Genomic DNA, 26,410 nt, shown 5'->3' with positions numbered 1-26,410 from the left:
TCTGCTTTAAACGCTCCTTCCCAGCAGCCTGAATTCTTGCTGTTCACATGGACAGCTGTCGCTTCAGACTGTGTAGGTAGGGGTGAGGTGAGTAAACTTGTCTGGGAGAAGTTCAGATCTTTCAGCGGTGCTCACGAGCGCAGCAGGAGCGTGTCTGGGTTCGGGATGCAGCTGGATGGACTCATGGAAACCGTCGGGCTCGAAGCTGCAGCCTCCAGCACGTGGCTGAAGCACATCACCGCCTCCTCTCTCAGGTTTGTGCTCGTTTTCTAAACTTCTGCTGCTTGCTGCTACTGAAGATGCTTCTGCTCCGGAGGGAATGTGGTCCGTCCTGCTGCTTAACTACTCTCCTGTGAGGTCTGGGGCTCTGGGACTGTGCGCTGCGCTGCAAGAAAAGTCGCACCCAAGAGAAAAATCCCCAAAAGATGCATTTCGTAGAAAGTCCAGTTCCCCGTTTCTAACCTGTTCCCTATGGAGGGTGAGACTGGCCCATCTGTCTTACTCGAGAGGTGTCTAGGATTTTGCTGCAAAGCTTTTCTTCTTTCATAAATACCTGTACTTTCTTCTGTTTCAATTTCACTGTTTCTTCTGAAGTTTATGTGAATTATTCAGACGCTCTCCCTGCTCCTTGGGAGGAGGATGACAGTCCCTTCGCAAAGCTGCTTCATCCTGTGCCAGAGCGCTCTTACCAGGCACGTTCTCTCCCTCCCAAACCCACCCCTTGCCCAACTTCCATGTTTGTTCGCTGGGTCACTGCCTTTGGGCTCCACGTGTCCGTCTCAGCACCCACAGCTCCTTCCCAGTGCTGCCTTTTCTGGGGCATGGATGGGGTGCAAGCCTCTCCCTTGCAGCAGGAGGGACCCTCCGGCAGCACCCGCTTTGCCACGGGCAACTGCAGAGAAGCAGCAAAACAGTTAAGGTTTCCCCAGGGGTCTTATTTTCCTGACTCGTGGTGTGTTTTTGGATGCTTTTTGGCTTCTGTATCAAGTGCTACAGCAGCGTTCTCCTCGCTGTGGTGAGAGAACGGGTCACTCCATCAGCGACGGGATCACCGTGTCAGCTCACGTAGTTACTACATGGTGGAAGGGAACGGGAATTAATGCAGCCACTTCACGCTCACAAACTGGTTTCGACTCCAGGCAGCCCCTCTCTCCCCGTTTTCCCCAGCTGACGGAACATATTTCGGCTTTCAGAAGCCATTGAACAGCATTTCGCCTTCCCGAGGCCAGGACTCGCCCTTCTCCCTGGGGACGGTTTGGGGAGGAAAAGCCCCAAATCCGCCCCTCCCCTGTTTCCCACCCCGCGGGCTGAGCCCCCGCAAACTCGGTGCACGCACGGCGGGGGCGGGGGCGGGCGTGGCCGTGGGCGTGGCCGGTGGGTCGGGGCGTGGCCGTGGGCGTGGCCGGCGTGGCGGGCGGGCGGTGCATTGTGCGCGGCGGCGGCGGCGGGGCCGGGCCGGGGCCATGGAGCGCTGGACCGGGCGCGTCGCGCTGGTCACCGGCGCCTCCGTGGGCATCGGCGCGGCCGTGGCGCGGGCGCTGGTGCAGCACGGCATGAAGGTGGTGGGCTGCGCCCGCAGCGTCGACAAGATCGAGGGTACCGGGGCGGGGGCCGGGGGGGCACCTTTCGACCGCAGCCCCGCGGCGGGATCGCCCCCACGGGGAGGCCTCGGTCGCGCCGCTGCCGCCTCCCCACGAGGCCTCGCCGGGGCGGCAGCGCTCCCGGCAGCCGGGGCCGGGGAGCGGGCCCGCGGGCTGCGTGCGGCGGGGGCGCGGCGGGCCGGGCCTGGCCGCCGTGGGACGGGCTGCGGGCGGGTGCCGCTCGCCGGGGTCCCGGGGGTGGCACGGCGCGGGCAGGTGCCGGAGCGTCCCCGGGTGTGCTGGCCGGCGCCCTCCGTGGTCCCATCCCCGCTCCGAGGTCGGTCCCCGCCTCCCTGCGGGTCTCCCGGCCCGGTTCCCGGCCCCCCGCGACGGGCGGAGAGCCGGTGCGCGGGGGCTTCCCGGGCTGGGCGCGTTCACGGAGCCGCGAGGGGTTTTTCCCACCCCGGAGGAGCGGGGACGGTGGGCTGGAGGTTGCCCGAAGAGCGGATTCAGTTTTGGGGTTTTTTCGAGCTACCTCTTACGGAGGCTGGAAGCAGCACGTGGACCCCGGCGCTGCGGGGAGGGGGTCCGGCTGCGGGAAACGGGACCCTCCTGAGTTACAGTTAAAATAGGGTGTCGGTCCTTGAACGTGTTACTTTACCCCCGAGACGAGCCTCCCTAGAGCTGAGTCAAAAACTTCATGACGTCGGTTTAAAAATAAAGATGCTTAAAAGAAATAGTTTCTGTGGGATCCTGGTTTTTGTTTTTGTTTTTTGTTTTTTTTGTAGTTGGATTCATTTGTAGGCTTTACCTTGCAATGGCACGAGCTAAAGCTTATTTACTTTTTAAGAACTTTCCTCGGGTTGGGGTTGGGGAGAGGAAGTTATAGTCAGAGAGCCGAAATATTGTCATCTCGGTGGTTTGGTGCCTGCCAAGCCAAAGGAGATCTCTACCAGCATCCAGGGTTTGTATTTCCTTAGCAAAAGTGACAAGGACTCGCTACGCACAGTTGACCTCACCAAGAATAAATCGTCAAAAAAAATCATGGGAAACAAGGCTTGACATAGCTGGTGTTGCTGAGAAGTGGGGTTAAATAAAGAAATGCTGGGAAGAAACAGAACTTTTTGCGTTCTTCGTCATGATTGAGAAGGACACCGCTTGCAGAGAGGAGAAAATACACCCGTGTAACTTATGGAATTGTTCTTTGGGGCTGGCTTCTAATTTGGGACTTCCTGATGTTTTTTGATACCGCAGCTTACAGGGAAAGCCGAGCTCTCTGAAGGCTTTCCCACGTGCTGCTGGTGGTGTCTAATGTACTTTCATTCCCTGGCTTCATGAGGCTGTTGTAGCCTCAGAGGGTCTGGTAAAGGATGCTGTGAAGGATGCCGTTGTTTCCCATTCCCCTCCAGAAAGAAAAGAAAAGCTGTTTCCAATATTGCCCTTTCTTTTGTTTTTCTTTTGAAATCTTTGGATTTTCTTCGGTAAAATAAAAATCAATGAAATTTACATTTTCCTTTGGTGCTACAGAGGAGTTTCCTTCCTTTCTGAAACTTTTCTGGAAAAATATAGTGTAGATTTAAGAGTAGTCTTCTACAGGCTTTGCCTTTTTATTTGAACCTGCGGCAAAATGCAATCACGTTTTATATAGGTGATTTACCTGGATTTTATGGTGTGCACATGTGCTGAGCAGTGCTGCCTGTTTGGCGTCTTCCAAGTGTCTCGTTACTGTCGTGTTTCAAAAACTCGTGTTGGAACCACAGCTGTTTGTCCCTGCTTACTTCTTCCTCCTGTCCTCTCTAAGGGCTGAGCTGTGTTTGCAGCGCTGGGCCATTTGTTTCGGTAGGTGTCTGGACTGTGTTTTGCTCCGTTGCTGTTCTGGTTATATTTATCACAAAGTGTGTTTCCTTAAAGAGGAAGAAAATCCCGGAGGTACCGCTCGCTCAGGGAGGGGATGGTGGTGGAGCACGAGGTGGTCGAGGATCACACCAGGAAGAGGTCCATCACCTTGGACTGGCTGCCAGGGACGCTTGTGTTGGCACAGATGAGTCCTGCCGTGCCTTCGGAGCAGCGTTGTTTATAACTAAGCTTTTCTCCAGGAGCTTCACCTTGTGGTTTCTTTCTTTAAAAAAAAAAAAAAAAAAGAAGGAAGGTATTGAGGCTTCAGACCACTGAGTTCACACTGGGACTTGGGACTTTGGACGTGGCTGTAAGAAGCCATCTCGAGGAGCAGGAGTTGGTGTCGCGTGCGGGGGATGACAGTGCTGCGGCTGCCACGGTGGGCAACACAGCCAGACCCCATCTTGGGAGCTGCTGGTGGGGCTCCTGCCCTCTGGAGGGGCTCCGGGTGCTCCGGGGAGCGGGAAAGAAGCGGGAAGGTCTGTGTCATCGACACTCTGCAAGCATGTCGTTACCTTGATTAGTTGTTGTATAACCAGATCTATCCACAAAATACACTTGTATTGATATCTGATATCTGATATCTCTGGCTGCTGCTTTTCCAAGTCATCGCTGGTCGGGAGCCGGAGGACGGCATCCTTGCGGGACGCCTCGGTGGGGATTCAGAGGATGCGCTAATTCGGGGAGAGCGGCTCACGTGGAAGGGGCAGGATGGGGGAAGCGGCACCGGGGTGCAGTGACGGAGGGTCGAGAGGAGAGAAACCTGAAGGAGCTGAGGGCTTGGCGTTGCCAGATGTGAGTGAAGCCGAGGTGAGAGCGTTGCGGCCGTCCTTGCTGCAGGACAAATCTTGCTGCTGTATTAAAATTGAACAATGCGCTAAATAGCACCGGGGATAACGGCGTGCAGAGGAGCAAACCCCAAAAATCAATCAGGGCAGCTCGAAATGGAAAGAGCGCAAGCGGTACCGTTTAAAACCAGGAACGCAGTGCTCATTTTGTACCACAAAAGCATATGTTTTCGTTAATGTTATGCACTAGTCGTGCATTTTAAGGTAAAGTGGCTGGAACCGCTCTGGGGTGGTTTTATAACTTGCTGTAAACTGGAGACTGAAAGAGTGTGTTGTCTTGTGGGGAATTTAACTTGGGCAATAAATGCGGTGTCAAGATTTCTTAATCTCTTGGAAAATCAGGTAAGGGCTTGAGACAAGATAACAAAGGAATTGCAGAATTGCAGTTTTGGTAGTAAACCTGTGTCGTGACTCCAGTGCTCTTTATAGGACTTTGGAAATAAAGATGTTCATGGCTTACAAAAACTGCAAAAGTCTCTTTTTTTCATTTCCTTGCAGTGGCTCTGTAGAAAAGCCACGCACTCGACTTGCCTTCAGTTAGTGCTCCGGCTGATCTCGGTGGTATCTTTGCAAAACTGGCTTTGATTTTCCTTTTGTCACGTCTTCGTACGTGCAGGCATGGCAGCCGCTGGCGGCTTTGCCCTCAAACTCCGTGTGCGGGTTGTCCAGCAGTAACTTTTTTTTCTATCGTCAGATGTCGAGGAATAAAATATAATTAAAATGGCTTTATTTTCCTTTTGCATGCCAGGAGAGAATTTGGGTTGAAAGCTTGTTTGAAATGAGGAGCCCAGAGGTGCTAACAGCTGATGCAGACTTTTTGGCACATGCTCTGCCTGAGTGTTTTCTGCTCTTCGAATACCTACAGGTGTTCCAACTCAGGAGCGGGCGGAAGCGCCTTAATGAATTAGCCAAGGGTTTTTAGCTGCCTTTAAGACCAAGCTTGGGTGGAAGCTGCTTCCTTTCAGATGCTCACCTTCACAGGGACCACCTCGCTCATCACTTGGGTCTCCAGCCTGCGAGAAGGCTTGCTGTGATTTAATGACATGCCATGGCTTAGCTGAAGCCACAGTCACTCAGTCTCGCAGATAAAAGGCAGAGTGTGGCTTTTGATGGCTTCGCTACAAGGCTCTTCAACTTTCTTTTTCCTAGTGTTTTCCAGAAATTCATATTTTATGTCTGACTTCTTGCAGCAGCACAAAAAAAAGGAGAGAGTGACCGCAGGTATGGGGTCACTCCCCACGCACCGGGCAAAACGTTTCTTCCCCCAGCTGGTAAAACGCTCTCTGGTCTTGTTGTAAGTGTGATGGAGAAGTTTTATTTTGCTACGTTCTTCCCTGGGGTGGAGGAAGACTTGGGATGGTTTGTGGTAAGTGTAGGAAGACTTGGGATGGTTTGTGCTAAGTGTAGGATCTGGCTCAGAGGCACAGTAAAGGCATCGGGGTACTCCAGTGCTTTTCTTTTGGAGCACAGGAAGGTACGAGACAGGGAGCTGTTTCCAAAGAGTTGGCAGTTGACGCTTGGTCTTACACTCTTTTTTATAATAAAATTTAATTTCACATATTTTTATATTTGTAGAGAATGGCAAAAGTGCTGGCCGGAGTTCCCCCTCTGGCCCCGGTGTCGGAGCACTGGATCCGTGCCTGTGCTGTGGCGGTGTGGCCGTGGCCATCGCCGATGGGAGAAGCTCCGGTTGGGGCTGTGTCAGGTCATAGAATCATGGAATGGTTCAAGTTGGAAGGGACCTCAAAGATCGTCTAGTTCCAGCCCCCCTGCCATGGGCAGGGACACCCTCCACTACACCAGGTTGCTCAAAGCCCCATCCAACCTGGCCTTGAACACTTCCAGGGATGGGGCAGCCACAACTTCTCTGGGCAACCTGTTCCAGTGCCTCACCACCCTCAGAGTGAAAAATTTCTTCCTTAGATCTAATCGAAATCTCCCCTCTTTCAGTCAGGCAGCTCCTGATGCTGCTGCGCTCAGTTCTGCTGGAAATCATCCAGCAGCTCCTTCATTCCTTTGATAACTTGCTCTAAGGTGGCCAGGTGCATCTGTCACTTATTTTGTAATTTATTTATTTTTTTTTTTAATTTTATTTTTTACCAACGCCTTCCAAGTGTTGTTAATTCATCACTTAGAAAAGGCTCCTTGGGAGAGGTGCAGGAAGTCAGCCGGCTGCTGCCACCCTTCGCATCGCTGCTGGAAATAGCTGAGCTGGCGGGGTCGTGGCATCGGGTGGGAGCGTGCAGAGCTGCGCGACTCCGGCGTGCCGGCCGGCTCGTCTTGCGCGAGGGAACGCCGTGGGAACGCCCCGGGTCCAGATAACAAAGCCTATGGCAGCTCCCAGGAGACTGGTGAGCATCCCCGGCGGCAGCGGTACCCGGCTGCTCTGCCCGAGGGGCGGGATGGTGGTGGGGGAACCTGCTGCCCTCCCAGAGCGGTGAAGGGAGATCAGAGCCCTCGGGCGATGCTTCGGGGCGTCGGAGAGATTTCATCGTGGATGTCATGTTCTGAAAAAATATGTATTTTTTTCCTTTGTTCGGGTGTGGAGGGCGAGCTGTGCAGGAAGCAATAAACGTGGTTTAAAATACAAGGTTTAACCAATTAATTCTAATGCGTTTGTGACAGTTATTGATCAAAGGTAACATTTATAACCAGGGCCTGTGTTGTCAAGGTCAGATCTTGCTCAAGAAATAGCCTTTGATAAGCTGAGCTATTGATTGCAGATTCGAGCAGTCCGGTCTCTGAAGAGGCTGGTGTTCCCTTCGTCAAGTGGTGCTGTGGTGGTGTGGGAGGAGGAAGAAGAGCTGAGCCTTCCTCCCAGGAGCTGAGCATCCCAAATAGCCGTTTGCGGGGTGGCCGATTGCTTCCATCGATGGCTGCCTGGGCGGTAGGTGCAAGGGAGGCTCTCGACCCCTTCGGTGCCCCAAGCTGGTTAATTAACAGCTAAATTGTTTTTGCAGTACCTGAACGTGGAATTTAATTACATTGTGCGCAGATCGCACTAATGGCTTGGAGGCCAACTGGTTAAAATTTTGGCCACCCCCTGTGGGTGTCTGTCTGTGGGGTTGAGCTGGGGATGTCCCTGCAGTGCTGGGTGTCCGTGGTGGGGTCTGTTCCTCTGGCCTCCAGCCGGGGCTGGGTCTCACGGGGCATTCCCAAAAACACAGGTTTCACCTCCGTGCTCGTGTTGTCTTAATCTTGTGACTTAAAGCAACGTGCTCGTGGCTGGGCCTGAGTTTTGGTGCCCAGCCAGGGCTGCCCGCAGGCTCCGTGGCTCCCGTCCTCCCCGTGCCGAGCCACTGTCCCCAGACACTCATCCTGGACCTCGTTGCTCCCCATCTCCTCGTCCCCCATACCCGTTGCTCTCCGGGCACGCCGGCTGCTGGGCTGTGTGGTAGTCTTGATTAATTTTTTTAAGGCGGGAGGACCAGCTTCAGGCAGGATAATCCCAGTGCACACGTTACTGGTGTAAATGAATGACCTTCAGAATCTCCTTGGCCTCTGGAAGGGCTTATTTTGTGTTTGGCGAAGGCCTTGCCTCGGGGATGGTGGGTGCTTGAGGCCTCTGAGGTGCTTTTATTGCTGCTTGTCCCTGCCCAGATCCTTTCCTGATAAATAGAAAGAGATCCCATAATCGCTGTCCGGAGCAGTGGGAACAAACGCTTTGCTGGCCCCATGGTTTTCCCCAGCCTTGAGGCTCAGGAGGTGTGTGGGAGAAGGGTTGCTTTTAAACTGGGTTGGATTCATCTTCCTTCCCCCCAAAATGTGCTTTAAAAGTGTCTGATTGCTGCAGCCCCCCCTTCTCTGCTGCTCTTCCGTTCCCTTTGGCTTTGCAGTAGAGCAGCGATGCCGGGGTATGTTATGCTCGCAGTCCTAAAAATAGGTGATAACTGAACCTTTCCTGGGATCTTGGAGATGTGGTGGGTTCCTTGTTCTGCCTCTGCCTTGCTGTGTAATGGGGCAGATCAGGTAGCTGTCCCGTGCCTCAGTTTCCCCAGGTAAAACCTGGCAGCTGCCCAGGGGAGGTGGGAGGGCTCTGCGGGGGCAGCTTTTGGACACAGAGTGGGTTTTTCTGATCTGTGTTTTGGGATTATGGGGCAGGGAGATCCGGGCACAACATTGGGAATAAATACGATGGTGATTTTCCTGGGGCTTGTTAGTAGTTAAAGCCCTGCAGAAAGCAGTGGCTGTGCCAAAGCCGAGCCAGTGTCCGTGTGGGAAGTGTCAATGGTCGTTTCCTGGCTGACAATATCATCATTTTGCCTTGGTGGGTCCTGGGTGGGTTTCTGGAGGGTAAAACAGGACCAGAGGACCTGCAGGACCTGCAGTCCCGCTCCTTCGGCCGGGCTCTTCTCCCCATCGGGCTGGTGCAGGTCGGCTGCAGCTCCGCTCAGTTTAACTGGGATTAGCGTCAGCCGGAGAAGCGAGCAGCGCCGAGCCCACCGCGTCCGGAGCCGTTGGTACTCATGTTTCGTCGTGGCACCTGCAGCTGAGGATTCCTTGAGGATTACACGGGCACAGGACGGGAGCCGACGAGACAGAGACATGTGGGCACTGCAGCTCTCGCCCTGCCCGCGCTGCTGCAGCGCTTGCTGCCGTGTGGATGGCACTTGGGGAGGAAAATCCCAGCTCCGAGAGCTTTGGAGGAGAGCCAGGGCTGCGCTGTGCCGCGTCGAGAGGAGGAGAGGCTGATCCCGTGGTCCGACGGCAGAGACTGGCTGTCGGGGTGCAGCGCGACGGGTGCCAGTGGCATGGCGAGGTGTGGGGCTCGGCTGAGCTCCGGGTGCCCAGTGGCCACGATGGATGTGCAGGTTTTCCTGGGCCCTGGAATGAGGAGCTTAGAGCTCGCCAGTGGTTATCATCTGCTGCTGCTTTGTCTCTTGGTGGGGACACTGGGGCTGGGAAGGGGGGAAGCCCCCCCGGTGAGCTTGTGCCAGCTGGGAGGGGGTCCTGGCTGTCCTCAGGAGTGCTTCCGAGTCTTACGCACAAGGAACAGTGATATACTCGGTTACAGCATGTGTTATTCAGGGTGGGCACGTGCTGATGGTTTCCATGGAGCCCTGATCACACCCTGGATCTTCAGGATGTCACCAGGCACCGCAGACCTTCGCTGCCGTGAGATTAGGTGGAGTTTGATTTAATTAAAATAAACAAATACCTTTTTTCCGACTCCCTGAGCATGGTGGAGGTGTGCTCGCCCACGGTGGGGATGACACAGAAGGCGTGTGCCATGAGCTGAGGGCATCAGGCTGACGCTCGGGCTCGGCTCTGCCCTCCGAGCCGTGTGTTTGCAGGTTGCCGTGGAAATCTGCGCTCGGATGGGCAGCGATCCAGCTGGCGCCGCGTGGACCATCGGGTCTGCTGTGTGCAGGCTCTTGGGTGTCTCGGAGCTACGTGGTCTTTGAACGCTGCTCCTGCTCACGAGGGCAGCCCGGGGCTGGAGGAGGCCCATGGATGGCTGCGACACAGCAGCTTAACGAGTCCTGGGGTTCTCCGAGCAGGGAAAGCATCTTTGTGCCCGGCTGCGTGGGAACCTGCGTGTTGGAGCTGAAGAGCAGGCAGGCACCTCTGGATGATGCTTGTTTTAGGATAGTCATACCTCGGAATAAGCCGGAGAGATCGCTCTAATGAGCTGTCACCGTCGGAGCCACGTGTTTCCTCCTCGCCCACGCCAGCCCGCTGCAACGTGATCCGAGCAAGCAGTCAAAAAATCCCACAAGTGCCTTCAGCCCTGGCATGAGGAGGGGTTGGTTGAGTGCCTTAAGGCAGCAGGGGCGTTGAGGGCAGCGTAAGGGGGGCGATTTGGCTTGCAGGGATGGCGCTGGAGATCGAAAATGAAGTGAGCTAGGGAAAAATAATCTTGGATGTTTAGCTACTGAAAAAGCGCAGGGAGCGGAGAGGGCTTGGAAAAAAAGCAGCGTGAGTTTGCAGGCATCTGGGAGGACAAGTACCAGTGCTGGGAGGATGTGACCGCTCGACCAAACCCCTGTGTAACAGAGAGTCCCCTGCCACACTGCACCCACGGGCAGGGGGTGGGCAGGAGATGCTGCTTGGCCCTTCCGGAGCTGGTGGGGTGGGTGTGCTGGGTGAAGGGCAGGTACCGTGTTGATGTTCAGCTTCCAGAGCCTGGGCTGCATCCAGGAGATGTCCCGGACAGCTGATGCTGGGGATATGCCAAGATGTAATTTTGTGCTGTCTCTGGTGGGTATCGTAAATTATGGCAGCACCATGGGCGTGAGGAGCGTGGCAGGAGGGAGGGCTGCTGCGCTGTGCCATGCCGTGCTCTGATGATGACCACGGTCATGACTTCCCAGCTGGGACTGTTACCCCTTAGATGCCTCTCCATGGTCTGCTTCTCACTGCTGGAAGGTGATAAACAGCAAATAGGTCCAAGAGTTTCCCCAGGGTGTTATTCCCATCTCTTCCACAAAATGAGATCTGATTTTTCCGGGTTATTTATTATATGAGTGCTGATTTTGCGTGCCACCTGTGAGTCTTTGCAAGGATTGTAAAGTCAGTACATTTAGGATGACACAAGGTGAAAAAAAAATACATACAGGGACTTAAATTTTGTCCAAGTTTTGATCACTTTTTTCCTTTGCCTGCGCCAAGAGGTGGTGGGATTTTTGGAGCAGTGTGAAAAATTCAGTCTCCCAGCCTGCGCTTGAGATGCACTTCAGGTAAACAGTCTGAAACTGGTGCTAAGCCTTCTTCTTCTGTGCTAGATTTTGGTATTGGTGCCACGAGCTAAGTACTGCATCTTTGCTTTTCCGTTGAAACCTTATTTTCCAAGCTTTCCCATCCCACCATTCTGCCTTCTGTCCTGGAACAGACCTGAGTCTGAGCCGAGGAGCGGCGATTGGCAATAACATCAGCCAAAAGCTCACGAGAGGGAAGGAGAATCACTTTACTGTTTTACTTGTTTGAAAACTCCTTTTAGACTCTCATGGAGGTTCTGTCTGGGCACATGGAGCCGGGCAGAAGGAACTGGAAGAGATGTGAAGTAGTACTCATCCTTGGATCACATGTGGGCAAAAAGCCGCAGGTCTGGAAGGGGCTCAGTGTGATTATCTCTGTTTTACAGATGGGGAAAGAGCCTCTTTCACAGCTGGGATGCTGTTCGTTAGGATTTTTCTCCTTCATTTCCTTTATGTAGCAAAAGTAATTGGGGTGACTTTGGTTTCTTTCCAGGTGGTTTCTTGGTACAGCGATGTATTTAAGCGTAAGCTAAATCAGTAGGATGCAAGTACCTGTGATGAATGGCAGGTTAGATTAAAAATTGCCTAATGGTTTCTTCTGGCTTTAATCTCTCTGAACTAAATGTCTCTGAAGTTAACAGGACCATTTGCCAAATAAAGCACTACGTGACTCTCTCGTCTTTTTCCCTCCCCTTAAGAGTCCCTTTAAATGTTTATATCAATTAGTTTTGTAAAACCATTTCACCAAGACTGAATCTAAACGCGTGGCACTGCACCTTTGCTCAGTGTTGTGGGCACAAAGAGCGTTAACCCCTTCCTGGGAGAACTGATGGATTCTTAACATGTGGAAGATGTCCCCAAAATGCGAGGCATCCTTTTAGACCTTTAAAAGCAAACAACTCAACAGTATATGGTAAGCAGCATGACCAGGTATTCTTCTTTGTCTTGCACGTAGGTAGGTGCTAGGTGTTTGGGTTTTTTATTTCCTCAATCATTCATGCAACGCCGCTGGAAGCCGACGCAAATCACTGTGATGTCGATGGAAAAATTGGTGTTGAAGTGAGAGGCGCGCCGCAGCCCGCGTATCCAGTACGTACTGCTGGGTTGGCTCCTTACATCACACGAGGAGTTGGGGGGCCCTTTGTGGAAAGCTGGTCTTTCACGAGTGGTGCAGAACTTGCCGGGTACTGTGGTGATGCTGGGTAGCGTATCGGAATTAGAGGGGCGAGGGCTCGCAGCCATGGCAGGGGACGGCTCTGGGTTAAACGTTTTAACGCATGGGGTATCTATTTCTTCTTTATGCTGCATTATCCCAGTTTGCACCAGTAGCTATAGCGCCTGGCTGTCTGTTTCCAAGCATCCAGTGATAGCAGTGTGATATGGAGATGCTCAGGTCTTGTTTCAAATCTTCACCTCCAGCTGCTGGAGGTGCACTGGCCCTCGTCTGTATTGGTATTGTGTTATGTGGTCACTCTCAAGTTGCTTCTGAAACCTGGAAAACCAGCTTTTTCCCTTTTTTTTTTCCCCTCCTATGTGTGGTGTGCTTAACATGGAATGAGTATTAATTGAGTGACTTAACGGAGGCTCTGAAAAAATACTGCAAGCTGCCTAATTCAGAGAGTTGCTTGACATAAGTCTTCTCTTGCAAACTTGCCCACAGTTGATGTTTCTTTGAAGAGCCTGTGATGACTCTTTATCTAGAGATGCTTGAAGCGCGTTCAGCTCCGCCTGGATGTCAGTGGTGTTCGGCACTTCATTTTCAAAGAGAATTTGTTAACACAAGCGTAGCCTGAGAGATTAAAGGATCCATGTTGAGTCCTGTTTGAGGCAGCAAGACACCAGGCAGGAAAAGAAGGATCTTGAGAGATATTTGATTTCTCTGGTCAGTTGTGGCAGGGAAGCCTTTCTCCAAGTGAGAGCGAGCTTTCTCTTGGCGTATCTAAGGCATAAGGTAAGGAGATTGACTGGGAAAATAGGACGGGCAGCTCTACCATGACAGCCACTGCTGTCCAGAGCACACCTTGTTTCATCTGCTGGTGCTTCTGGGTTGCTGTGCTGCAGCCTGTGGTGTTTAGACCATCTGCCTCTATGGAGGAGCTGTACTGAACAGTGAAAGTCTTCACCCAATGCTGAAAAGTGACAGCTGGACATGGGAGCGGCGATATTAAACCTGGCGTTTCCCTCTGGGCTGCAGACGAGCTTGTCTGTCCTTTCCCATCCGTGCCAATGGGCCCTTCCTCCTTCCAGCCAGCTCTTCTGGCACGAGTCCTCTTTTGGGAGATTGACCCCAATCCCTTACGTTTGTATTTCTCATCTTTTAAAATCATCGAATCAGAAAACGAAACAAACCAAAACAAGAACTCGCTGAGTTTGGCTGGACCGGTTCCTGCCGTGAGCTGTAAGCTTTCTTCCCCGCAGCTCTGGGCTGCGCCGCGATGCTCAGCCGCGGGACGCGACGGGTGCCCTGCTTTTCCTTTCTGCATGTAGGTACGTTAACTCTGAGAGGCAGCACCCCGCTTTACCTGCGACGAGCGCTGACACCAGCAGTGAAAATCGGGGGCGTCACTGGAACGGTAACTCAACACAGCTCTCGTTCAAGCAAACCGAACGCAGCCTGGCAGTTGCAGGAGGTGCCAGGACACCAGCCCTCTTCCAAGAGCAAATTAAGCCTGTACTCCTGGCCATGACCTGGTGAACAAGGAAGAAGAAGTGCCAGACGTGAGCCGTGGTGCTTTATGAGCAAATACCAAATGGGATGGATCCCTTATTGGAGTCTGGAGTTTTAGCAGTGGGATGGAGAGAGCTCTGAAGCTGTCACCTTAGTGACATGCCCGAGGCCTCCTTGCCCGTTTCCCTCCTGTATCTTTGCAGGAGCAAGGCCCCGTCCCCAGAGCGGTTTAGCATCTTCCATCAGCCCTTCAGATTGCTTTTCATTTTCAAAACGCTGCTCTTGCGGATTTTTCCCCCAAATGTTTTCTCAAGTGTGTCCTCTGATCTTTAAGAAGTATCTATGTTTCTACCATGATCAGCACATAATCCACAAGGCTGCATGTACAGCAAAATGAAACCAGCCCCGGGAGGGTGCAGAGAGGTACGATTCAGTCCCAGGGGCACCTTTGTTCTCCATCGGCCAGAAATATTGTCTAGCTCAGCCCAAGCAGAGCTCTCCAGAGAGCACGATGCCGTTGGGATGTATCGATCTCCGGCTGAACTCAGCGTGTCCATCCCCTTCTCACTTGGTGCTGTGAGAGCAATAACAACAATTCGTGTGTTACTGCGATGCCTTCGCTGAAGTGGTACCCAGAAGGAAGAGCAGCTTCTGGGCCAGACTGTTAGACCTGGGCTGGTTTGGGCTGGTGGTCTGTGAGAGCTGTGGGTTGCTGGGAAACGCAAATCAGAAAAGCTTAAACTCGCCGTTCAGGGACTTGGACCATCTCTGCCATGGTCCCAGGTATTGAGAAAGGTTGAAAAGGGTTTGCTGAACAGAGCCACTTGCCCCAGAGTAATTAAAATGAACATGTTTGGGGCACAGAGAGGGGTTTGGAGGTCCCTCTCCCAGGGAAGATGCTCAGCCCTGCTCTGTGTAAAACTTGTCTAAGAGAAAGTTGGTCACTGAAAAACGCCTCTGACAAAGAGCACGTTTTATGTTTTGGAGTTGGGAGCCAATTCACATCTTCAGGTGGATTTTTTTTCCCCCTTTTTAGACTTTGTGGCATCTGACTGAATTGCCAGCCCTCCTTGTTACCCCAAGGCACGCGGCTGTCCCATGTCCTGTGGCCGGGGAGCAGAGCTGATTCTAACGAAACTTCAGGGACCAGGACCTGCAGGTTTCCTGGCTGTGCTGGTATCTGGTCTGTGGGATGGCACGTGTTGGAGGCCAACTGTGTAGGAGCTGCGCCCGAGCTTTGGTTTGGCATTCGCCAGGTCCCGTGGTGTTTGGGAACTGGTGCAGCCCCACGAGCCCTCCTGGGGGAGCAGGTGTCACGCTGGCTCTGGTTTTTCTTCTCTTTCCACTTTCCCATATGTTCCTTGTTGTGTTTTTTTTTCTTTTGTCTGATGTTTACTGTGAAATTTTGACATTGGTCTGGCTGACAAACTCTGTCACTGATGCTGGGTTTTTTTGGGGTGAGTCTGCCTCTGCGGCAGCCACCATAAAACCAGCTCTGCTAAATGAAAGGGACAGGAGACCCCGGGTCTTGCTGGTTTCCCCCATGAGAAAGACGCCTTTGATGCTCTCGTTTGTTACTGCTTTCATCAGAGTGAGCCGTGTCTGAGGCCAGTGTGTCAGTACAGATGGTGGGGCTGGTTCCAGCATCTGCCTTCTCCAAAATGTGGGGATTTCTCCATGTATCCTCCTGGAGGGGCTGGACCGGTCTGGGAGGTGATGCTGCACCTCATAGCAAGCCAAAAAAAATTGGTGTGAGCTTCCCATCCCTCTGGCATGAGCTTCCCACGGGTGCTGTGGCTGGTGCCCTGGCATCCCTGCATCCTTGTTCCTGGCTGAGGCCAGGTGAGGTCCAGGACGGGTGCTCTGCTCCGAGCTGGGGCCGGGCTTTTCGGCAGCTGCTTTCATGTGCAATCACCATCCCGGGGGACCCCTGTGCTGGGCCTCGCTCCTCCTGTTACAGCGGCTGTGAATTGCAGTCCTTGGCGCGCAGGGAGGAGCGGGAAGCTGCCTCTGGCAGGAGCAGAGCTTTATTGCACCCACTGAAATGTCACGTCAGCGAAACGGCCGCGGGCGACGGCGTTCGAGTGATGCCGTGGACGTTTGTAGCCAGAGTCCATCTCTCCGCGGAAACCAGACATCACGTGGCTCTCGCCGTGCGCTGGAAGCTGTCACCGTCGCTAATGTGACACATCGGAGATGAGATGCTGCTTCTCATTAGCATCAGGGGGGTAAAGGGCATCCTCCAGAGGATTTGGTGCCGTGGCTGCCGCGTGGTTAACGCAGCAGCTCTTGGCCTTTCGTTTGCTTTGTATCATCTGTTCCAATAAAAGATCTGGATGTTTGGGATAATTGTCGGTGGTGGCTAATGAGGAATTGTCAGGCGTGCGATCGCCGCATCCTTTATCCACGCAGCAGCGCGGCAGGCTTGCAGCCCGGTGCCATGGCAGTATTTATTCTTATTTTGCCAGCACCTGCTCACCTCGACCTCTATTGCCCGGGGCGATGGACGAGCACAGAGTGCGTCCTCAAATTTAATAACTTAAAGGCTGAAGCACTTCGACTCTCATGTATATCGATATTTCTTTTTTTTTAATTAGCATTTACAATTATTCTTCCTTAGCACCTGCTCTTAAGACGGACTTGTCATAAGACGGGAAGCTGCTGTGTTTTGTTAGCCATGGGGTATGTTTTTAAGCAAACGGCTGGATAAGCCACTCCACGAGGAGAGGAGCCTGATGGCTGTTTTCTTCCTTCTTTTCTCTTCCCTAGAAATTGGCAGCCGAATGCCAGAGTGCTGGCTACCCGGGAACGCTCATCCCGTACAAGTGCGATCTCTCCAACGAAGAGGAGATCCTGTCGATGTTCTCCGCCATCAAGACCCTTCATCAGGGAGTTGATGTGTGCATCAACAACGCGGGGCTGGCCCGCCCGGAGCCCCTGCTCTCGGGGAGAACGGAGGGCTGGCGGACGATGATAGACGTGAGTAGTGCCGCTGGCAGAGCGGGAACTCTGCTAGAGTTTTATTTCTCCTGGCCACCAGTGCCATTGTCTCCGTCTGCTTATTTCATGTGTGCAGAGCTGAGGACCTGCTTCCCGTCTGGCTCTGACGTGGTCTGGGTTTGCTGATTGGGAAGTGGAAAGGCATCATGCACTGCTGAGCCACATGCCTTCACCTTCGAGTATGAAAACACTCAATACCTTCAGTAGCACTTTTTCCTTTAGCTCAATGGCTTTCTAAAGGCTGTTGAGCCTCACTTTTTTTTTTTTTCTTCAATAAAATAGGAAATTGAATGCCAAGCACTGGCTTTTGCAGCTAATCCTGTTAGTTGTAGCAGTGGGTTGTAAAATGGGCAGATTCTTTTTGGCTTAAAAAGCTGTAATGCTTTTTGTCTTTATAGCCCATAATCTGGTTAGAGCTGGATGTGAATGAGGCAATTTCAAACGCCGAACTGGGAGTTTGTGCAAGCGGTCCCTGCCATTTCCTAGCAGCCCTTCTCCCTGGTGGTGCTGTCCTGAGGTGCTGCCGTGCATCTTTTGGGACCTCGTCGTCTTTTGTCGTTATGCGACGGCACTTTTCTGCAGGCAGCAGTGCCAGCCACAGCTGCAGGACCCCGGGCAAGTTTGTCACCCTTTGCAGTGGCCCTTTTGTACTGGCCTTCCTGCAGCTCTGGCCAGTGAGATGCTGAAACAGGAGCTTTTCAGGAGGGTGATTTCCCCTCCTATACTGCCTACTTTTGTGCACGAAAATGTCATCCTCATAGGAACAAGAGTTGAACTCGTGGCTTTGAGTAAATCTTGCAGCACCTCCTGCAGCTGTGTGAGCTTGTCCCAGTGAAGGAAAAGACACGTCTATTTGAAAAGCTGCTCGAGGCCACTACGTCTGACAGTGGAATCAGCCGGGATCTGTCGGCTCCAGCAGTGGCTGTTCATCCAGCAGCAGGTTCAGGGGCTGCGTAAAGCAAAACAGAGGGCACGTCAAGGCCTCAGACTCCTGCTGCCAGGGCAAGAGCTGTCGTATCCTGGCTAATTAAGTTCTTGTTAGGATTTTGGCTGGTCTGCTGGCTGCTGTGACTGCAGCCAAAGCAAGCTCAGCTCAGCTTTGTCTGCCCAGCCAGGCTTTTGTGGGTTGCCCAGCCTGGGTCACTGCACAGCCGCATCTCCCTGTCCCCGGTTGCCATGGAGTCTTTAAAGAAAATTAAGTGAAGTGTAGCGGAGGCTGAGCTGGAGCAAAGCAGGGCACTTCCGCGTGTTGTCTCGCTGCAGGCCTGGCCCTGCGGGTCGCCTGTGCCTTGTAAACCCCTTGCCCTGGTCACCGTTGTCATGTCTTATGCCACCGTGGATGCTGCACGTCCCTCGTGCTCGTTTCTCTTTGTTCTTCTGACCTTTTGTTCTGTGCCAGGTGGGCAGGCTGGGGGACACACGTGGCTTTTGCCAGCTGAGGGATTTTCTCCTGTCCGTGCTCCCTTCCCGGGTGGGAGTGCTCCCTTTGTCTCACCTTCCACCGCTTTTAAGGAGCAAGATTTTGGAAGGGGGATTGTCCTGTGTGCGACACTCCAGTGTTGGTATTGACAGCAGCTCAAAGTTTGGGAGCCTGTGGGATCCCTGTGGGTGTTGCTGTGTGCACCCTTTGGAGCTGCTTCAGGGTGATGGACGGGGTGGGAGGAGAGGCAGGGTGGTGGCTGCACGAGGGTGGCGTTAGGAAGCTGGGCTGGGGGCATGTTTTATTCCCAGAGGTGATCTGTACGGCTGTATCTGCTCTCATCACTTGGCAAAGATGCTGTCGTAGCACTGGGAACAGCCTGAGACACCCAAGCTTTCTCCCTCTACTGATGGATTTTTTCCTCTCCCCAGCTTCCCAGCAGCCAGTGGATTTGCTCTTGACTTCAGTGTAATTGAGTAACGCTCACACCTTTAATGCAAAGGTGGAGCCCTGGGACACCCCAGAGCCAAATGCTTCACCCACCTCAGCCTAGGCAGCCTGACAAGCCCAGGCTTTGCTTTTTAGCCTGGTAGCAATAGCTGAGGTTTTTTTCCTTTTGCTGTGTGCCCCTGTTTTGTGGCTGTGACCCCCCTGTTTGGAAATCTCTCTCTTGGAGCGTGCCGTGGCTGCACAGGCGCCGGCGCGGCAGCGGGGTCCGGGGAGGGATGTGCACTGACAGCTCTCCCCGCTGCGGCACACCAGCCCCAGGGAAACACTTGCCAGGCTCGTTTCTCCGACATGCTCTGAAGCTCTCGGAGGGTCAGGACGGGGGAAGGTTGCCAGCACCTTTCACGGGCCACTGGGCTTCGCAGAGCTGAGCGGGAGCAGGGAGGCTTCTTCCGAAGGTCCCTTGGAGAAAGGTGCTGGAGAGCAGCACGGTCTGAGGGGTGCTGCTGGAGAGTTTCAGTGTACTTCTGGGCTGCAAGACAGAAGTTTCTAAGCAGCCATCGATCTATCGAGTTAGGAGGCATTAGAGCCTTAAGTTAAAGGCGTTTTTTTCTTTTTGGTAAATCGATTTTTTGTTTCCATGCATTTTTTATGAGCTTTGAGGCTCTGTCTCCGTCCAGGCTCGCCTCTCAGTATACCTATTTCATAAAATTTCTTTCTATACATCTAACAGTCAAAATCTTGTAACCATTTACATATTCCTCCTCTTTTTTAATGTCCCAGTTCCTTATTGTCTGGTGTTTGTTCCCAAGGGGGAGCTGCATCTCTCAGACTGCAGGAATCTCACGTTAGGAATCGTGTCTCCGTGGCTTTACAGCGGCGCAGAGCCCAGCGCTGCCGGCCAGGAGATCCAGTGTGGAGCAGGGAGGGAGCGTGTTCTGCACCCGTCTTTTGGTTCACAGCTTCCCCCCTTTTCTCTCCACTTGTTTGTGAGGTTGTGCTTGACACAAAGCTGGAGCAAAGTCCTCCAGCCATCCCCAATCCGCGCGGGAGCAGCCGGGGCTGGGTGCTGTGTACACACTGACTCCAGGCTCTGGGATTCGAACAGCTCCTTCACGTTTTACCTACTGACCTTCACAGCCAGGAATTCAAGCTGAACTTTCCATTTGCACTGTTCGGGGCACAGAGGACTGTAGCTCTCCTCTCGCTCCTCTAGATGCTAAATGGGTTTGATTCTTCTTGGCATTATTCATTGACCAGCCAGGCTCTGTTCTTCTTGCTTTTATATACCATCTGTGCAGAGATATGGTTTCTGTAACCTGCGTTTTTATACGTGCTTAGGAGCTCGGGTACTCATTTTGATGCCTTAGAAAAGGCTGATTCTGGGAAGTGAAATGCTCAGCGCTTCCAGGAACAGGATCTTTTATGTTCTCCCAGCCTGGCAATTGGAACTCATTAATTACCAGAAAATGTGCCTTCATTGTTTCTATTGCATTAGCAGGCGCACGCGGCGGTCGCGGACCTGCCGCCTGTGCAGCGCGCTGAGCGAAGGCAGCACGCAGATGGGTTCCCTGTCTTTGCTCAGGGACCTTTCAACCTTCTGTTCTTAAAATAGGGACGAGGCTGAAAAACGTCGTGTGTGGATATTTGTAACAAGGGCCTTTAGGTTGTTTCTCAGAGTGATACAGCCCTAAGGCTCACTCATTTTCCAGGCATGTTTTTAGGTCCTTGAGAGCCTGTTCCACGTTTTGAAATGGGATTTCACCCAAAAATCCCTGTGGGTGCTCTTGGGAAAAGGCAGCGAGACAAGCCCAGCTCAGCTACCTTCCAGCCAGTTGTTTTGTTGCACTCCAGTGTCTTATCGTACGGGCTCTGGACTTTCCCATGCGGCTGTTGATGAGTATCTCGCTTTGCCAGTAGTTGTCAAAATGTTGTAACTCTGCCCACGCAAGGAAGTGTCTCTCAGTGCCAGTCGTAGTGTTGGAGCTGGGTCTCAGGCTTTAGGCTGATGTTACCCTCTAGTGGCCTGTGGAGTGGAGCTGGGGAGCGATGCTGCACCAAAGGCACGGTGCTTGGTGGGTTCGGGGCGTCCTGGGGCAGGCAGGAAAGCAGGGATGTTGCTTGTCACGAAGGCTTTTTATGCTAACAGTTGCCCAGATCGGTATCTGAAAGGACCAGCTCCTCTCTTGGTTAGTATATCAGGCTGGAGTGGGTTACTCCTGCTCTCCGTGACCTTCTTGCTGTGAAATCCCAAAGCCTTCAGGTGCCCTGCCTGTGCTGGGCTTCGCTCCAGTGCTGAGGTGGTTGTACAGTGCCACTTCTGCTGACGTGTCTGCTAACTTTCTTCCTTGCACAGCCAAGGTAAATCTTCAACCTGGTGCCGGGGAAGTTATCTCTGTAGTTCCAGGTGTGATGACTCAGATCTCCGGCAGTGACTGTGTGCTCAACCAAAGTGCACTTGGATGAGGATGACGACTCTACTGTACTCTACTCCGGGTACTCCAAGATCAGATAAATGTGCTGTTTATCTAGTGCCAAGACAAAAACTCGTCAGCATGGCCTCTAGTAATGAATAGGAAATAATAACCGAGACAAAAGCAGTGACCAGAAGATCCTTCAGCTGACTTCACTTGCCCTTTGTGTGCTGCTCAGTAATTACATCTCTCAAATCCATCCCTTTCTGCTTCTTACTTTCTGGTTTCCAAACAAATGCTCCTGTCTTGCATGTCCTTTTGTGCTAGCAAGTCTAGTGAGCCTGCCCCATTCTTGTTTATAAATTTCCCAGTGATGGCGGCCAGCCCACTCGCTTGCTGTCCACATGGCCTTGTTCCTGCTGCTCCTCCCATTTATAGTTGCACCTGACTTCTGATTCATCAGAAATTTACTTCTTCCTGGATATTTAGTTCACAGCCATGTTTTTACACTTGTCTGGCCTTCTCATTTAGTTAGCAAAGTGACATGCCAGTAGGTAGGATCTGCCAGTGTGTCCTGCCTGAAACGGTTACGTCCTTTCTAGAGGGCTTCAGCAAACACTTTTTACCTGTTGGCCACTTTTCCAAATCCAAACCACTCTGAAATCGAGCAATTAGCACGGCTGCCGAGCCGGCTTGCTCATCAGTCTTGCACACACCTCTGGGTGCTCTGTATTCCAGCTGGGGGAATTTCCATTTCTCTTCCTGGAAACTTTGACTCTGTGTTTTACGGTCAGCGAACGCTCAAGGCACCTGCGCATTGACGGTGGCACGTTGCAGAGGTGACACGACCCGAGTTTAACAGAGCCGCGGCGTGCTGGGCAGTACTGGTCCAAAGAGCAAGAGCCTGGAAAGCTCTGGATGCTGTGCTAAAGGACTGGATAAATTGCTGTGTCCTTTCTTCCCTGGTTTATCCAGTTAGGGCTGAGGAAGATGTCAGCGGGCAGCGTGACAGATTTCATGGCTGCAGGGTTACTTCCCCGCTCTCGCCCTCCCCGATGGGATCTTTGGCTTCCTCCGTGCAGGAGCAGCTCCGTGCTGGCCGTTGGTCTGCAGTGCCTCTGAGCGCCCGGCGCTCCGACAGCCGATATCTGGGGATTTCCTCGTTAACTGGCTAACCTAATTACCTGCTGTTCGTGTCCCATCAGCTGCCCAAACACCAGTGCGCTCAGGGCTGTACAAAATAAAGAACTCTGTCTCCTGGACAGGGTGCCGACCGGGCAGATGTGGCTTTGTTCTCTCTTTGCACTCCACCCTCACGCTTGCGTGGAGAACAACTGAGTCCATTTATTTCTGTCTCACAAAACGGGGTGTCTGCCGTGGGCACCTCCCATGCCCAAACCCCTTGTTACTGCAGCATGGCACGCGGGGTGCGTGTGTGCGTTTCCCTCTGATGGCGTTTGCAGGAATTGCCGTGGGTCAGGTCCCCCCACGGGCAGTTTTGCTCTCCGTGGTGTGGCTCTGCGGTGAGCGTGGCAGGAGATCCAGGTCCTGGCTCACTTGGTTGTGCTGGTCAACCCAACCTCGCCGCTGGACCACGGGATGTTTGTGCTGGGGACCGTAACCTGCAGCTTCGGGCATGTGGGGGGCAAGTCAAAGGGTGCCAGGCAGGGCTGCTTGTCTTAGTTTCTTCTTGTTTTCTCTTCCCTCAGGTCAACGTGATGGCTGTGAGCATCTGCACCCGGGAGGCCTACCAGTCCATGAAGGAGAGAAACATCGATGACGGGCATATTATTAACATTAACAGGTACACAGGGGAGGAATGTGGGATCAGCCACGTTGGCTTCCTCCTCCCTGCCTCGTACAGAGGGTTTAAGCAGTGGAGCTTTAATCTTGGAGTGGGCTGGTGGTGGCCAAGAAGGGGTTTTCCAAGGATTGCGGCAGTTGATTTTTTTCAAAACATATTTTTAATCTCCGTTGATCTAAACGTGAGAAAAACCGAGCCAGGGAGAAAAGGATAATGGCAACCACTTGCACTGGTGGAAGGTTGAAGATGGAAACTTCTTGACCAGCTCCAGAAACCAGCCGTGTGAAGAGGAACCTGTGGTGGGGTGCGTTTCCCGCAGGAGAGGGGAATTCCTCACGTAGCCGCTGTGTCAGCATCTCTTTCTGCGTTCATTACGGTGCTTTGAGTGTCCTCTTGGTTCCTTCTCAGGACTCTGCTTGCCTCCCACCTCTCAGCACTTTCCTTTCTGCTCTCTCCTCAGCATGAACGGCCACAGCGTTGTGCCACAGTCGGTGGTGCATTTTTACAGTGCCACCAAGTACGCGGTCACAGCCCTCACGGAGGGGCTGAGGCAAGAGCTCCGAGAAGCAAAGACCCATATACGTGCTACAGTGAGTACTGGGGGTCTCTTCCTCTCTCCTGCTTTTGAGGGTGGTAGAGAACTGGCAGGCTTTCGGGGCAGAGGGTTTTCCCTTTGAAAAACAAGCAAGGAAATGCAAAAATAGCACTTGGCACGCTGGGAACACTCAAGTCCTGTGGCCAGCTGTCCCTGGCCACCTCTCTTTTCCCAGGCAGAGAGATACTGGGGGCCTGAAGGCACAGCAGCAATGAGCTGTGGCAGGGAATAAGGTTTTTGGGTGCACGAAGGCGGCAGTTGCTTGTTGGGGAGCAAGGGGGGCTCATGGCAGCAGAGGTGGGGGTCAGCTGGGCTGTTGGCTCTTGTTTGGAACTTGCATCTCAGAAGTGACGTGTCCAGAAGTTCATTTGTATTGCAAGCTTTTCCATCGTTTTCTCTGCTTCTCTGTCCCTTTGGGGCATGGCAAGGGAAGTACCCATCAGTGGTTCCCCAGAGGTACCTGCCACAACAGTCATTAAGGCAAAGTCTGCTCTCTTCAACTATTCCCCTCGAAAAAGGGTGGGGAAGGACAACAATAGAAATAGGGGTTTTTTTCAGCTTTTTTAGTGCTAAAAGTTTTCTCTCCTTTTTTTTATTCTTGTACTGAAAGGGAATTACAAATCCTATTAGGATGTGCTCTGCTTTTTTCCAGTGTATATCTCCAGGACTGGTGGAAACGGGATTTGCTTTTAAACTTCATGATAATGACCCCGAGAGAGCTGCAGCAACCTATGAGAGCATTCGGGTAGGACGTGGAGAAATGGAAACAGAGGGAAGTGGCTCTGATTATAGTTTAACCGTCTCTGTCCTGGCAAACAGCACAAGGAACTAGTTCTGCCGAGTGCCCGGTGCTTCTCAGGATGTAATCAGCATCCCCAAAGTCGCAGCACTCAAACCACAGATTTTGCACTGATGTTTACACACTGTGTAGAACACACTACGTAGATTTTCATTCAGGTTCAGTTTCCCACTCTTTACATTTTTCCTTTTATTTTGATGGTCCTGTGGATAAGCATCAGTCAGCTTTGACATTTGGCAGGCTATGACTTCTTTAGTGAACAGAAGAGATATAATAAGCAAACTTGCCTACACAAGAAGAAATGTGAGAGTGTGTTGTCTTGCAGGTGGCTAGCACAGGGTTTCTTGTGCAAGATTATTCACAGAAAATGGAGAATTATCAGCACCAGACACGTCCTTTGTTAAATTTCTAATGGATTATTCTTTTCCTGCTTGCTTGCATCTTTTTGACATGCCCCAGTGACACTGCCAAAACTCGTTATTGATGACTAGGAGAGGAGCGATCTTGGGGTTAACTTTCCAAGGTGCCCTTTGACTGAGAATCTCTTTCCTGTCTTTCCAGTGTCTCAAAGCCGAAGACATGGCTAACGCTGTCATATATGTCCTCAGTGCCCCACCTCATGTACAGGTAGGCCGTGGGTGGGCTGGTAGACTGTGCTGTGAGTGGCTGAAGATGGAGAGGGGAAATGCTGCCCTGACATTTGCTAATCAGCGTTGTGGCCGCTGTATCAGCCGTGTGCTTAGTGGAGCCTGGGCTGGAGATTAGCAGTGATCACGTTTGTTGACACTGCCCTTATGGCAGCTGTGGGACTGTGCTGCTCAGGCTGCTCACAGCCCTGCGGATCCACCCCCCTGGCAGGGGGAACGGGAGGGATGTGGGCACTTGTGCCCTTTTGGATGGTGCCACCTGAGATTTGCCAACAGTCTCGCAGCTGGGTCAGGTTCTGCCAGCTGCCAAACAATGTGTTGGGCCTGATCCTGCCAAGTGCTGTGCACCTCCCCGAGGGCAGTGTGAGAAGCTTGTGCTGCCGGAGGGACTTCCCTCCCGTGAAGCAATAAGTGACCAGCTTTGAGCTGAAGCCAGGAGGCAGGAGCAGAGTCAAAGTTTAGTATATGCAACATGGAAGTTTCTGTTGCAAAAGCAAACTTTGATCATGAGAGGTTTAGCAGCCTGTCGTGTGAACTCTGCCCCTCTGGAGCAAGACGTGGCCGTCTTGACATTGGATCAGCAGTGACAGCTGGCCTTCTGGCCTTAAGAGGATAAAAAAATCCTGCCAGTGGCTGATCAAGCAGCATTTCTGCTTGAGCAGGACCAAACTGAAGACTTGAACCACGAGAGTTGATAATCAGTGCCATCTCGCACTCCTTTCTGCCCATGTTTGTGCTTCTGTTCCTTCTGCTAAAGGCAGAGCAGTCACATTCACTTTTCTTTCTTTCTACTATTGCAGTTAAGCAGGCTCATTTCTAGTCACAGGAACTTCCTGCGTGTGCTGCTCTCCGCTGTAGTGGTGCAGCACGGCAGTGCCCAGTGCAGGATTTCTAGCGGACTGCAGCGCTCCAGTAAAATCCTGTGTTGGTCTCTTCCAGATTGGAGATATACAGATGAGACCCACGGAGCAGATATCATAGCACATGCAGAGGACCATGAGCAGCACCGTGTCTCCACTCCACTTGGAACCCTCTGGCGATTTAGGGTGTCGTCGGCTGGCTGGCAATGTTTTAATCGAGTACCAAGGATCATGTTTGAAGAATTTTTCTCTCCCTCTCTCTGAGCTGGTGCTGGTGCTGAGCCAGTTTAAAAAGAAATAGTAGTGGGTCTCTTTCTCCCCCACTCCTTTCTGAAACTGCTTAAGAGTAAAATGTATTTGAAAATAATGCAGGGAAGTGGTTTGTGGAAGATTGTTGTCTCCAGGCTGGTTTATTCTCCCTTTTGCTTTCTTTTCAAGGTTTGTTTGATCTTATTTGCTGACGCCGTGTCTGGACATAGGTGAAGTGGCACAAGATGTTTGCCAGCCTCGGTGTGCTTAGGGTTTGAGATTTTCAGTGGATGCCATACATGAATCCCTCTAATTTTTGGGTTTACTTGCATCAGATTTATTACTGATGGTAATGATGCATGTGGTATTTTCTACTTCTTTTATATTCCACTGCCCTAAACCCAGTGTACAATCTCACCCACCTCCCCAAACCCTCCTTTCCCATTCACATGAATCATGCCTGCCAAGTTTGAGGAAGTATAAAT

General features: G+C 52.4%; 1 protein-coding gene across 2 annotated transcripts; it reads left to right on the top strand.

Moving 5' to 3' along the window:
• Positions 1 to 1,463: 1,463 nt before the first annotated feature.
• DHRS11 (dehydrogenase/reductase 11) lies at positions 1,464 to 25,797 on the top strand. 2 transcript variants are annotated; one of them, XM_086624798.1, is made up of 7 exons: positions 1,464 to 1,596; positions 16,461 to 16,669; positions 22,681 to 22,775; positions 23,236 to 23,365; positions 24,023 to 24,115; positions 24,731 to 24,796; positions 25,756 to 25,797. In XM_086624798.1, exons 1-7 carry the CDS (start codon positions 1,464 to 1,466, stop codon positions 25,795 to 25,797), a joined length of 768 nt encoding a protein of 255 aa, XP_086480924.1. The 2 variants fall into 2 exon arrangements, with proteins under 2 accessions (XP_086480924.1, XP_086480923.1); XM_086624797.1 differs by having other exon boundaries at positions 1,464 to 1,604; positions 16,460 to 16,669.
• Positions 25,798 to 26,410: the final 613 nt, after the last annotated feature.

This window comes from Tauraco erythrolophus, chromosome 21 (genome assembly GCF_009769465.1).
Source record: "Tauraco erythrolophus isolate bTauEry1 chromosome 21, bTauEry1.pri, whole genome shotgun sequence".
Taxonomy (NCBI): domain Eukaryota; kingdom Metazoa; phylum Chordata; class Aves; order Musophagiformes; family Musophagidae; genus Tauraco; species Tauraco erythrolophus.
This window is presented reverse-complemented; position numbering and strand designations above follow the sequence as displayed.

What these genes read in the sequence shown, in the direction of transcription:
- DHRS11 (XM_086624797.1), top strand. Translation starts at nt 1,464, where the DNA reads ATGGAGCGCTGGACCGGGCGCGTCGCGCTGGTCACCGGCGCCTCCGTG. An exon ending in ACAAGATCGAGGGTACCGGG is followed by an intron (nt 1,605 to 16,459) that starts GCGGGGGCCGGG and finishes TCTCTTCCCTAG; the next exon opens with AAATTGGCAGCCGAATGCCA. An exon ending in AGACCCATATACGTGCTACA is followed by an intron (nt 23,366 to 24,022) that starts GTGAGTACTGGG and finishes GCTTTTTTCCAG; the next exon opens with TGTATATCTCCAGGACTGGT.